The following is a 12,950-nucleotide window of genomic DNA, read 5'->3' as shown; positions in this document are numbered from 1 at the left end:
ACGAAATTTTCGGGATACGAAAAAATCCCATAGAAAATAATTGTTCCGGGTTATGAATGTTTTTTCGGGTTACGAACTTCGGCGCTATTTTACACGGAATCGCGGCTTTTCCCCATTAGCGCCTATGGCATTTCGGCTTACGAAGGCTTTTCGGGTTACGAAAGCGGCCGCGGAACGAATTAATTTCGTAACCCGAGGCACCACTGTATTCATTATCTCACACATTGGGGCCACATTGGGGAGGAATTGATTGTAAATTTTTGTCCCTGCATGCGAAGATGGAATAGTTGAGGATTTCTGTCACCATGAGGGTCTCCCAAGAATGTCTTGCTGAATGAATGTAGCCTGGGAAGGTCCACTATATTCTGCAGATATTCTTTATAAGAAACTGTATAACATTGATCACCTTCTTGTACCATATACTATGAGTTGACATTATATTCTTTCCAGGGAGAACGTGGAGCAGCAGGGATGAAGGGTCTCCAAGGGATTGCGGTAAACAAGACATTACTTTATGGAGGAACTGAAAAAAGCTGCCAATCTTGGGCCCTTTTGAAATATTTCCCCCCTAATTTTTATTTTTTAAATCATTAAAAGTAACATGTGGATAATGCAACTAATCTGACAAGTTGATCTGATAATATTAACTAAATTGATAATTCATTTTTCAAATTAATGTTAACAGTACCACATTATCTTTTGTGCCAATGTTTCCAATGTCTGGGTGATAACAATTGCCAATTGCCAGAGCGGGCTGATGTCTTCCAAGTGAGTACCATAGTCAGTCTGCACCAAGTTGTAGCCTTACTTCCAGAGTGCTGATCCCTATCCCTAAAATTGTCTCAGTGCTTCGGACAGAATCTTTAAAGCAGGGACAGGAGTCTATGGTCCCTCAGATTGATATTATTGCATTTCAACTCTCAGCAGCCATAGCCAGTGTAGCTAATGGTGAGGAATGATGGGAGTTACTATCCAGCACCATTCTGAGGGCTGCTGCTGCAACATTACAATATCTGCTTTAAAGTTTTAGAGTAAAACCAGGATTGCCTGCCCCATTGGCATGGGAACTCCATTGCTGCCAAATGGAGATGCCTCTTGGCATTTCCCCAGTATCTATAGTCTCTGCGACACTGCAGGAATAAAGCAGTTTGATACCACTTTAACTACCATGATGCAATGCTATGGAATTCTGGGATTTATAGTTTTATGAGATATTTATCTTTCTCTGTCAGGGAGCTCTGGTGCCCCACCAAACTAAAATCACAGAATTCCATAACATCGAGCCATAGAAATTAAAGTGGTGTCAGACTGCTTTATTCTTGCCGTGTGGCAGCAGACTTGGATGTTCCTTGTCATAGACCCTTCTGTATTTTCGGGTTTTGATTTTGATTTCTGATTTTGAAAGATGGAAGGAGATTTTGGAAGAGTCTCAAGGGCTACAGTGGAACCCTAACCGTTTCTCCACATTCTTTTAAAGAGCTTGCCCCCTTCAAAATTTACAACCAAGTAAGCTGACAATTTTAGTCCTTTTGTCATTTTGTATGTCTTTTTAGGGTCTTCCAGGCCCTGTAGGACCAAAAGGAGACCAAGTAAGTGGGGGAGGTTGCACATTATATTCTGGGGGGGAGGACATCAGAAAGTTGCTGTAGTAGTACAGAGATGGGCAAAATAGATGCAAGATGCCTTGGATCCAGTGCAAGGAGAAAGACAGGATATTATTTATTTATTTATTTATTTATCTATTTACTTACTTACTGTATTTATACACCACTCTTCAGCCAGAAAGGATATTAATTAACTAATTAATCAATAGGATATTAATCAATCTATCAATGAATCAACCTCTGCACTGCCCAACTTTATTTATTTATTGAAGAGCCTCTATGGGCCCCTTCACAGCCGTTAGGTGCTTAATAGGGAACAGGCAGGATTGCAAAATGACTGGCTACTTTCCTGTAGCAAGAGGCAAAATAATGACATCCAGTACTGAGACCCAATAGGGCTCTCTAAAGATCTCAGCACTGCTGGAGTTGTTTCCTGCCTGGCTGAAGGGACATCATTAAATGCTCCTGTGATCCTGCTCGCTACCCATGAAGTATGGAATGAACATGCAGGGGACTTCTAAGGGAGCTCAGTAAGTCCAGGTAGGAATATATGGCTCAGCTTAGTATAGTTCCACATGCGGACCTACACTGTGCCATACAGGATTTCAGCCTATATCTTGTTCTTGCTCATTTAGATTGTCTTCTCTCTTCATCAGGGCATCCAAGGATTCCCTGGTGCTCCAGCAATGGGAGTAAGTATAAATTTATAGTGATGATTGGCAATGTTTCCTCAGCCCAAATCAAATTCCAGAATTTGTCCCTCCCTCCCTTATCAGTAGGGAAGTGTATTCACCCTGGTTTTAATCCAGATTTTAAAGTTGCTATCCAAGGTATATAACTTTTTTGGGTGGAATGGCTTGGACAGTTCGTTTAAAGTTCAGGTCAAGGACTTTATCACACAAGGCAGCAAATCAGAATTAAAGCAAGATATTAGCATAATTGACCAGTACTTATCACACAAGGTTGTTTCTGTTCAATTGTTGCTTTGCATTTCCTTTGTTTCTGTAGCACACCTTTTCATTGACGGGAAAATCTTGTCAATAAGTTTCTACTATCACTGCTATTCCATTAGCCCCTTTGGTGCGATAGGTCCCTTCTGTGGCAATAACAACTGAGGGCAGTCAATCCTCCTGTCTCACCGCTCCCCCTTACTATTCCCAAGCAGGTTGACATTGTTATTACTCCATGTCTTTCATTTTTAAAATTGATTTTTTGCTATGATTGCATAATTACAGGGGGGGGAGGGGGGAATCAAGCTATAGGAAAAGATATACAGCTAAACATTAGGAAGACCTTCCTGATGGTAGGAGCTGTTTGACAGGGAATATATTGTTTGGGAGAGAAGTGGAGTCTCCTTCTGTCCGGGGCAGGGATTGGATTAGATGGCCCATGGGTCTCTTCCAACTCTATTATTCTATGAAAGGCATGCACATGCATTTAAAGGCATGAAAGGCAGGGTTATGGAGTCAGTGTGGAAGGGACTGTGAGTTGCCAAAGCAGTACACTGATGCGACTGCAAAGAAGTGTGACACCGAATGTTTTCAAGCAGAATGTTCCCATTTGCTTCAGTAACATGATTGTTGGGAGGAAACAAGCTGGTGTGATAAAGTCCTCAAACTCAGTGCAGTTTCATCATCACGCTGATATAGAAGCCACCAGTCAAAAATACCACCTCTCTGATTCTCATTAAATTACATATGCTGGACTTTATAACATCAGGAACAGCAGCAACAGAAAGGATGCTTTAATTATGATAAGGAAAAGCACTTGCAAAAACTACAATCCCCAAGAAACACCGGGGCTCTTGTCCAGGTTCTTTAGCAAACTGTATGAGTGAGGGGAAAATCTTGCTCTCTTCCACTCTTTCTCTCTCCTCCTATATTGATTTAATTTATACTGGCTGTTTGGCATAATAAATAAATTGAATTATTTATTTAATTTATATCCTACCTTTTCCCCAATATCCCCCAATATGGGACCCAAAATGCTTGTTTTAGTTTGAGGGCTGCAGCTGCCTAAATACAAAGGTCTTTCCTTGCTGGCTGAAAGAGAGCAGACAGGGGAGCAACCCAGCTTCACCTGGAAGAGCAGGTGAAGAGCACTGGAATGCAGAAGAAAACTGTTACAGAAATCCCAGCTCCTTGTAAACCTGGTTAGGATTTATTTGCAAGACTCTTACATGTTCTTTTAATCCATAGGTGGTGGGACCTACAGGCAAGAAAGGTTCAAGGGTAAGTACATGGGAGGCTAAGTGTGGAAGATGACTGTTGTTCTATTTTTGGAGCGGAAACGAAGGGCAGAATCCCAATGCTGAATCTCATTTTAATAGTGAGAATCAGTGCTGGGATAATAATGTAAGATTCAGAACTGGAATTCTGCATTTCCTTTCCACTCCAGAAATGATGGAAACCAAGTGGATGGCTAAAGAGGAATGGAGAGATCCACTCTCTTTCTCCATCTAGGATTTTGCTGTTTTGCCACTACCAGTCCTGCAAAACAGCAAAATCAGGATTCAGCAAATGCAAATGAGAAACCATCCATGGTCAGGGGCTTCCCCAGCAAATAATGACCACTAATTAAACAGATGCTAATCCTCTTTGCATATCCTCCCACCCTGAGGCCCTGCCATCAACAACAAAACAAGATACAGATGAAATGGAAATCACTCCTCTTTACCTACTCTCTTCCATTCTCTGAAGATGCCAACCACAGATGCCGGTGAAACGTCAGGAATAAACTCTTCTAGAACAGGCCACATAGCCTGAAAACCCACAAAAAAAACTATGGATACCAGCCATGAAAGCCTTTGACTTCACATAAAACTTCTTTTTTTCTTTCCATTTTGTATTCAGGGAGATATTGGGGCGGTTGGTCCTTCAGGTCCAAAAGGAGAATCAGGAAAACAAGGCGAAAAAGGAGAAAAGGTACTTTTCTTTTCACAGAAGGATTTCACATCTCTCAGATATGTCACTGCTGCTTATTTTAAAATTCATTTTACTGAGCTCACTTGGGCTGCTACCATCCTGCAGAATTAGTGCAGTTTGACCCCGCCTTAACTGTCCTGGATCCATCCTATGGAATCCTGGGATTTGTAGTTTGTTGTGGCACCTCTGAGAGAGGAGGCTAAATACTGTATCTCATGAAACTATAGATTCTAGAATTCTGTAGCATTGAGCTATGACAGGCAATGTGGTGCCAAACTACATTAATTCTGCAGTGCAGTTGCACCCTTGGACTTGGAGTCATACCTCCCATCTCAGTCGGGTAGGGACTCTGCTCCAAGGTGCTTCTGAAGCTAGTTTGAAGGATGGAACTGTATTCAGAATAAAACCCAGAACTGATTCATGTCCCAGATGACATGGAAGCCATCAGCCATAATTTCCTCTGGAATATGTTGAAGACCAGGCTGAGAAATGCTTAAACTGGGCTCACTTTTCTCTTGATCTTTACAGGGAAGTCCAGGGTTTGGCATTCCGGGTCAACTGGGACTGAAAGGGGAGCCAGGCGAGAGGGTGAGTTGGAAAGTGAAGTCAAGTCTATGTATCAAGAAAAGATAGACAGGAAAGTAATTGGGTGACTGCATTAAAATGAAACTAAGGCCCTACAGACCAGCAGAAAGCACCGGACTGAGGGCGGCAGAGTCAGGGTGCAGCATTTTGATGATGTACACCCATCTCCCCCCCCCATGATGCCATGATGCTGTGGCCACTCCAGACAGCACACAGTATCATGATGCCTCTCCAGTGTGTCTAGATGATGCAGCACCAAAGGGACACCATAGAGCCATACCACAGCGGCTATGGTGCCTTTTTGTGGCTCCTTTTTGTGCCCTCCAAAGGCTGAATCGGGGCTGCAGCTTGAGGTTGTAGCAGCCCTGATCTGGCCAGGAAAAGGGCGGCCTCCTGCCAACCCTTAGGGGTGGTCTGTATAGCCCCAAAGATAGCTATAGATTTATGTCCAGTAAAATAGATTTCAGGGAGCCAGTGTGGCATAGTGGTTTGAGTGTAGGGAATACTACTCTGTGGAGACCAGGGTTCGATTCCCAGCTCAGCCATGAAACCCACTGGTGAACTTGGGCAAGTCACACACTCTCAGCTTCAGGGAAAGGCAATAGCAAACCTCCTCTGAATAACTCTTGCAGATAAAATCCCATGATAGGGTCACCTTAGGGTCCCCATAAATCGAGAACAATCTGAAGGCACACAACAATACAATACAAAATACATTTCAACCCTCCAAGAAAGTTTTTCTGTCCCAACTTGTGTGTGAAAGGGCCAAATCTAATTTTACAGAAGTCACACTTCTGGTAGGAATTAGTTTCTGTGTAGAAATATCATTTTATATGGAGAAAATGCTGGTTTCTAGGCAGAAATGATTGTTTTCATCTGCAAAAAACCACTTGAGAATTTTGTGCAGAATAAGTCCCAAACTTCAAATAGGCTCCAGAAACTGCAATTTTCAACAACTTTCTCACAATGGGAAGAACAGTATTAAAATAACTTCCTACTTGCCAGGGAGTAAATCCTGTTGAAATCAGTTGGATTTATCTCTGAGTAAATGTATGGGATTTCACAGTAAGTCACTGTGCTGACTAGTTCTTGGAATAGATACCTCTATTTTTCCAATTGTATTGGGATGGTTATATTTGTTTATATTGGCCTGTTACAGACTGCCAAAATAAAGCTGCTTCGGGTCTCTTTGGAGGTACAGTATGCTGTTTAAATGATGCATGTATCCTAAGAATCCGGAAGCTGCACCAAAGCTGCACTCCAGTGCTTAGGAATGGAGTGTGGCTTTGGTGCGACCTCCGGACTCTTGGGACCCATGCATCATTTAAATAGCATACCTCCAAAGAGACCCAAAGCAGCTTTATTTTGGCAGTCTGTAACAGGCCATTGTGACTTTTGCAAAAGCTTGCAAATTTGAGAGACCTAGATGTTTAGAACATTTAATGCCAAGGTTATTGCCAAAAACATACATTCATTGAGGTTAAAAATTTCTATCCAATTACCTGGATGACTCGATGGAATCTACTTTTGAGTAGGCAATGTATCAAAGTCTAGCACTACTTTTAAGTCATGTTTTAAGTATTTTAAAGTCACAATTATTCATTGCTGCTCACATCAACATAAGTGAGATATTAATTAACTTGTTGTGTGCCTTCAAATCATTTCTGACTTATGGGGACCCTAAGGTCAACCTATCATGGGGTTTACAGGCAACAACAACAACAACAATAACTTTTATTTATATCCCACTTTTAGTTAAAACAATCAAAGCGGCGTACAGCATTAAAATGATACAGCAATATATACAGCAATATATTCAGAGAGGGGGATGCCTTTCCCTTGAGGCTGTGACCTACCCAAGGTCACCCAGTGGGTTTCCATGACCAAACAGGGATTTGAACTGTAGTCTCCCAAAGTCACAGTCAAAAACACTCAAACCACTACAAAACACTGACTCTAGATATATTAATTTCAGTATGGCTAACCTTTAATTTATTTATTTTTTCAAAAACACAGGGAAATGTTGGTTTATCTGGCAAACCAGGACAAAAGGTGAGCATGAAAGAGAGCCATGCAATTGACAAAGTTGCAAGAAAGCTTTGTGTGTCAACAGTATTTTTGAGAATTTGGTGGCAACATAAGAAACAGGTCCTTCTTAGTGGCTGACCTCAGGATCTGGATTACCTTCCCAGGAAAGTTAGGCTGGCATCTTCCTTACTTTTTTTCCCCTGTAGACAAGCAAAGACTTTTATATTCCGACAGGTGTTTGCTGAGTAATGGTTGAAGGTAGGTTGCCGTTTGTCCCGGAAAACCTAGAAAATCCCAGATTGAAGGACTTAGAAAAAAGGTCCCAGTCAGATGGAGCAGTAAGTCCTGGATTTCTCCTTCACCACAGTCTGATGAGTAAAATGTTGCATTGGCAATGAAACAGGAAACTATGGAAGAAGACAGGCACTGGCAGAAACTTAATCCTGCCCTGCAGACTCTGGTTGCTACTGCGCAGGAGTAACATTGCCACCTTATTCTTCCAATACCTCCCCACTTCCCCTGACAGACCTAGAAAATGGGAAAGGAAAGAGGCAAGCAGAGATGACCTGATGTTGTGTAGTAATCCTGTTGGTGGCTTGAGCCTAGGGACAGGTGCCATGGTCGAACTTGGCTTCCAAAAAGCCTTGAGAGAGTGAAGGGAGTCCCTTTATTCTCTTGTGCAGGGTGACCAGACGGTCTCCTTTGCCAGGACATGTTGCACATTTCAACCTTTTGTCCATAAGAATTCCAAAATGTCCTCCATTTTGACCATGACTAAGAAGCTACATTGATGTGAGTGGTTTGAGCTTTTATTCAGCCGTGTCCTGCATTTTTTTTAATGCCTTACATTTTCTGGTGCCTTGTCCTCCTTTGTGGTTAGGACATCTGGTCCCTCTGAGTGTGGGACTGCTTGGAAGCCTCCCTCTCTTCACACCATCTAAGGGGGGAAAGAAGAAAAAGAGAGCTCTTAGCTTGGTACTGGTACTGAGGTTGAAATTTAAAGTGCAGTGATTAGCATTTAGCATTAGCAATACCATTTACATATCTGTACCACTTAATGGTGGATTCAGCACTGTCTAAGTGGTTTACTGTCTGTAAGTCAATTGCCCCAAAGGGCATTCATTTTACCAACCTATGAAAGTATGGAAGGCTGAGACAACCATGGAACCCTGGGATCAAACTCACAACTGTGTGCCTGCGGTGCCAGCATTTAACCACTGTGCCACCAAGGTTCCATAAAGATTCATGACTTGAATTGCATAATCAGAATACAAATTAATTATGTGCATACCAGATGCCTGGATGTGAGGGACCTGAGTATGGCAACTCTAGTTTAAGGCCCATTAACTGGATGTTGCTAATCCAGCTAAAGAAGGAGGATGACTGAGTTGAGACTCCTGTGGATCTAGGCAGATGATATCATCAGTCTGTGTCTGGCTATAGGGACATATCCAAACACTTCTCCAATCCAACCTGCTCTCAACCAACCACTGAATGGCCATGGAGAGGGAATAAATCACCATGAGATGGCATAGAGTAGTCCCAGCTATAAAAAAGTTATGCTATATTCAGTGATGTTGGATCTTGCCCTCTGTGTGTGTATGGCCAACAGGAGAGGCAGACATATTGCATACCTTTTGTTGCAGGGGGAAATTGGTCCAAAGGGCAATAAAGGAGAGCCAGGAGAACCCGGAAATGCAGGGGAACCTGGCCTAAGAGGTAAAGATGTAAGTAGAAATGTGTAACATCTTCTGGGAAGTGAACTCCACAATCTCTCACTCAAGGACTGAGGGGAACAATAGGCCAAACTCAGTCTGGAACAGGGAGGCACAGGAGATGTGCAAAACAAAAGGGAAGAAAAATAAGAATAAAATCTGGTCTGTTTTTGTTGAGTCTTGTTCTGTAGCTTCTGTGGAGGAGGGTGCAAAATGATGGTATTGTCCCTCAAATAAGAATTCTGCTCCCAGAAATGGGATTTTCTGTCAGTCCCCATATTTCTAGCATTCTTCAAGCCATTTTCTATACTGGTGTCCCATACTGGTGTCTCCCCTTCTCCCAGTTTGCCTTATCATTGCCATCTGGGCAAGATATTTTGTTTCATTTCATTTCTATGCCATCTTTCTCTCAGAGTGGGACCCAAGATGGCTTCCAAAGAGAATCAGTTAAAACAACAACCCATAATAAAAAATTTAAAAGCAGTTAAAAATCCCCATATTAAACAATACTGTATAAAATCATTAAAAGCCATACAAAAGTTAAAATAATACATAAAACACACATCCAGATAAGTTCTTTCAAATGCCAAAGGATCTGAGGGCTTTAAAATAGGGGTGAGTAAACTGTGGCCTGTTGGCCCCAAGCAAACTTTAGGGGTCCTATTTATGGCACCTGAAGGCTTCAGCAAAGAGCCCAAAGCCCCATCTCGAATGGATCAAAATTTTACAATTTTGCCCAAGTTCCCATAGGCCCCCAAATCTTTAAAAAAAAACCAAATCAGCCAAAGATGACCAAACACTAAAGCAATGTGGCATGGCATCACATCCAGTTGCATCAAGCACACTGTGCATCCCATGGGGAACAGGGACCTGCAAGAACAAAAATCTCTCCCCCATGGATGATCCCTTTTCTACAACCAAAATCATATTGTAATGAATGTGGATTCTTCTGTCCTTTTAGGGGGAAGCGGGTGTTCCTGGAGAGCAGGGAGAGAGAGGAGTCCGGGTAAGGAATCTCCTTGGGCCACATATTGCTGAATGTCATAGCAATAGCAATAGCAAGTACATTTCTATACTGCTTACCAATTTACTAAGCGGTTTACAAAGTGTAAATTAATTGCCCCCAACAAGCTGGGTAGTGAAATAAGATCACAGTTGCTCATTGTCCCCCTCTATCCTTCTGCAGGGTCCTTCGGGACTCCCAGGACGTCCTGGAGAGCGTGGAATGCAAGGAGATGCAGGAGAACCTGGCAAGGAGGTAAGCTATACTACAGACTCCAGAGTTTGCCAGACTGCACAGGGGGGAATGTGGGTGGAGAAACCTTCTCTGAGTTTTACTCTTGATTTTAAAGTCACTACGAACATACTGAGACTATTTTAGAGACAGAATTCAGGGTGGATTAAAAGCTGGAGTGGATTCACAGCCCCCCTGACCTAGAAGTTATCAGCAGCACTGGTGTGTGACGCTGAAGCCTCTTTCCAAACTGGCTGTTATTCTCCTCTGACTCTGGACCATCAGAATGAACAGATGGATGTAAGGCTCCTTACAAGTATGGCGTGTCCAGATATGCCAGCCTTGGGAGGAAATGTAAGAGATTGTACGGGGCCCCTCTATTTAAGCCAGCCAAATTTTGAGATCCTTGTGGAAAGGCTTTCTTTGAGCCTAACCACCATCTGGGCCCTCTCAATGGTTGTTCCTAGGCTGTGAAGCTCTCTGCCACCAGAGGCTAAGATGTTCTCCTTTCTACTCTCTTTCCACCATCTAGTAAAGACCTGATCAATTAAACAGTTTGGGCTATTAATCGGTTATTGCAGAACAAACTTTTAATGCTATGTTTGAAATGCTTTTCTCCATTTGTGCTTCTTTATAGTTTATTTAATTGGTTTAAAAAAAAAACTTATAATATAATCATTGCCCCCCCGCCCTTTAAAACCTGTCCATTGCTTTTATCTGTGCCATGAGGGGCCTCATGTCCAATATTGGGAGAAAAGGGTGGTGATGTTGATAATTGATTGATTGATTGATACATTGATTGACTGATGGTACAAGCCCCATTTGTATGCAGCTTTGAGGTATATGGTTCTCTACTTTAGAGCATCAAATGTTCCCCTGACTTGCTCTTTTCTGGTTCTTCTCCTAGGGAGCTGCTGGAGAAAAAGGAGACAAAGGAGAATCAGTAGGTTTGCATATTCTACTTGAGAACCCGCTGTTGTCAAAGCTGACGTATTTTCACCTGCTGTTTGGGTTCTTCATTGCGTTGTTTTGTGTCGTGTGTCTCTGCAGGGACAGCCTGGGCCCCCAGGATTGCCTGGAGAAACTGTGAGTCATTTCAGTTATCCTGACTCCTCTGAGAAAAATATTATAAGAAACTAGTCTTATAATGTCACTGTGCCAATGAATGCAGTCTGGGTTTTGGATGAAGGAGCTATCCAAGGTGTTCAGCCTGGCGGAGAGAATAGGGTTCAGCACATGAGACAGCTCCTTTGATACTTGGAATGGATTCACCATTTTCCTGAAACAAACTGCCACTGATAGGATGTAGCAGAAAGAAGGATTGTATTCTCTGACAAACCTGCTTAGCCTCTTTAAGGGTCTAGACCAGTGGTTCCCAACCTTTGGTCCTCCATTGGTTTGGGGCTTCAGCTCCCAAAGGTTGGGACCAAAGGTTGGGAACCACTGGTCTAGATTGACTTGCTAATATCAAGTAGACTCACTGAACCAATGGATTAATGATAGATCACTACCATGTCTGGTCACCTTCTGGCCTCTTGAAAACTAGGTCTGTATGGAGCGACTGAACTGTCCCAGAAGTGTAGTTCTTTTTGTGTTACAGGACTCATCCCATGTTCTGTCCTTGAGTAGCAAAGTGAGACCCTTTACTAATTGCCCCTGGGAACTGAATGACTTAGGCTGCATCCGCACTGTAGAAATAATCCAGGTTGACACAACTTTAACTGCCATGGCTCCCTGCCATGGAATTCTGCGAAATGTAGTTTTGCTCAACATTTAGCCTTCTCTATCAGAGAGCTCTGGTGCCCCTACAGCTACAAATCCTAGAATTCCTAGCACTGAGCCATGGCAGACTGCATTATTTCTACAGGGTGGATTCAGCCCTGGTGTGTTTACTTTGCCCTTAAGGCCTCCAAGTCACCAATTGACTTCCTCTGAAATGTAGCCTGCAGCATCTGGTATTCATTGGCAGTCTTCCTTCCAAGTACTAACTAGGGCTGATCCTTCTTAGCTTCCAAGATCAGAATGAATCTGCTGCCTTTAGTATATTATGTAAAGCCTAGTGATTCAGTTGGGTCTACTCAAGCTGGGATTTGGCTTGAAACCCAAAAGTGCTCCCTGGCCCTTCTAAGCAAACCAGAAGCGCTTGGGGGGATTCTTTTTCTCCATTACCAATCAACGTCCAGGTACTTTTCTGAAATAAAAGGTGTTTAACTCCCAGAGCCTCCCTTTTGTGTGTGTGTGTGAGTGTGTGTGTGTGGTTTTTGTTTGTTTGTTTTGTTTTTACTGTTCTTTTGATAATTCTAGGTTCTTCCTCTGAAAAACAGCATCACCATCAAAGGAGAGAAGGTAGCATTCCTCCCACACTTTGCTGGCAAATCAATGAGAGGGATTTTTGAAAAGTTTCACTGTATTTCCTAGTTTTAGAAAGGCCTCTCCTAAGCCTAAAACAGCTGAGAGGTCCCTTAAAATGTAGAGAAAATGTCCCATCCATCCCTAGAGGACAAAGGAGGGGACATTTTGGTCCAGAACATTTTTTATTTTCAAAAGTGAGGGGTGCTGGATGATCTTGTGGCCTTAATTTTGTTTATAATTTTAATTTAATTTAAATTAAACTTGTTCTGGGCGGATGCACCCTTGACCTACAGACTAGTTGCAAATGGACCCCATTGGATCCTGTTGATATGTACATCTTCCTCTTACTGTTTGAAGCCATAAATTATGTAGAATTGGTGATAAAATTGTAGTTCTTTTTGGGAGCCTTCATGCAAGTCCTAAGGCACAGAAATTGGAATCCTGATGAACCTGCAATAATGATGATGATGATGATGATGATGATGATGATGATGATGATGATGATGAT

At 42.5% G+C, this 12,950-nt stretch overlaps 1 protein-coding gene across 1 annotated transcript in view; it reads left to right on the top strand.

Annotated features, from left to right (window-relative positions):
- The window catches only part of LOC121930871 (collagen alpha-1(VII) chain-like), a 178,021-nt gene that overhangs the window by 69,350 nt on the left and 95,721 nt on the right, over nt 1–12,950 (top strand). The window contains exons 38-50 of the mRNA XM_042467818.1: nt 451–495; nt 1,554–1,589; nt 2,261–2,296; nt 3,803–3,835; nt 4,457–4,528; nt 5,057–5,116; nt 7,130–7,165; nt 8,788–8,868; nt 9,818–9,862; nt 10,043–10,114; nt 10,998–11,033; nt 11,141–11,176; nt 12,395–12,436. Coding sequence (XP_042323752.1) covers nt 451–495; nt 1,554–1,589; nt 2,261–2,296; nt 3,803–3,835; nt 4,457–4,528; nt 5,057–5,116; nt 7,130–7,165; nt 8,788–8,868; nt 9,818–9,862; nt 10,043–10,114; nt 10,998–11,033; nt 11,141–11,176; nt 12,395–12,436 — 630 coding nt within the window. The remainder of the gene's footprint in view (nt 1–450; nt 496–1,553; nt 1,590–2,260; nt 2,297–3,802; nt 3,836–4,456; nt 4,529–5,056; nt 5,117–7,129; nt 7,166–8,787; nt 8,869–9,817; nt 9,863–10,042; nt 10,115–10,997; nt 11,034–11,140; nt 11,177–12,394; nt 12,437–12,950) is intronic.

Source organism: Sceloporus undulatus, chromosome 5, assembly GCF_019175285.1.
Source record: "Sceloporus undulatus isolate JIND9_A2432 ecotype Alabama chromosome 5, SceUnd_v1.1, whole genome shotgun sequence".
Classification (NCBI taxonomy): Eukaryota; Metazoa; Chordata; class Lepidosauria; order Squamata; family Phrynosomatidae; genus Sceloporus; species Sceloporus undulatus.
The sequence above is the reverse complement of the archived record's forward strand: the minus strand, read 5'-3'. Positions and strand labels throughout refer to the sequence as shown.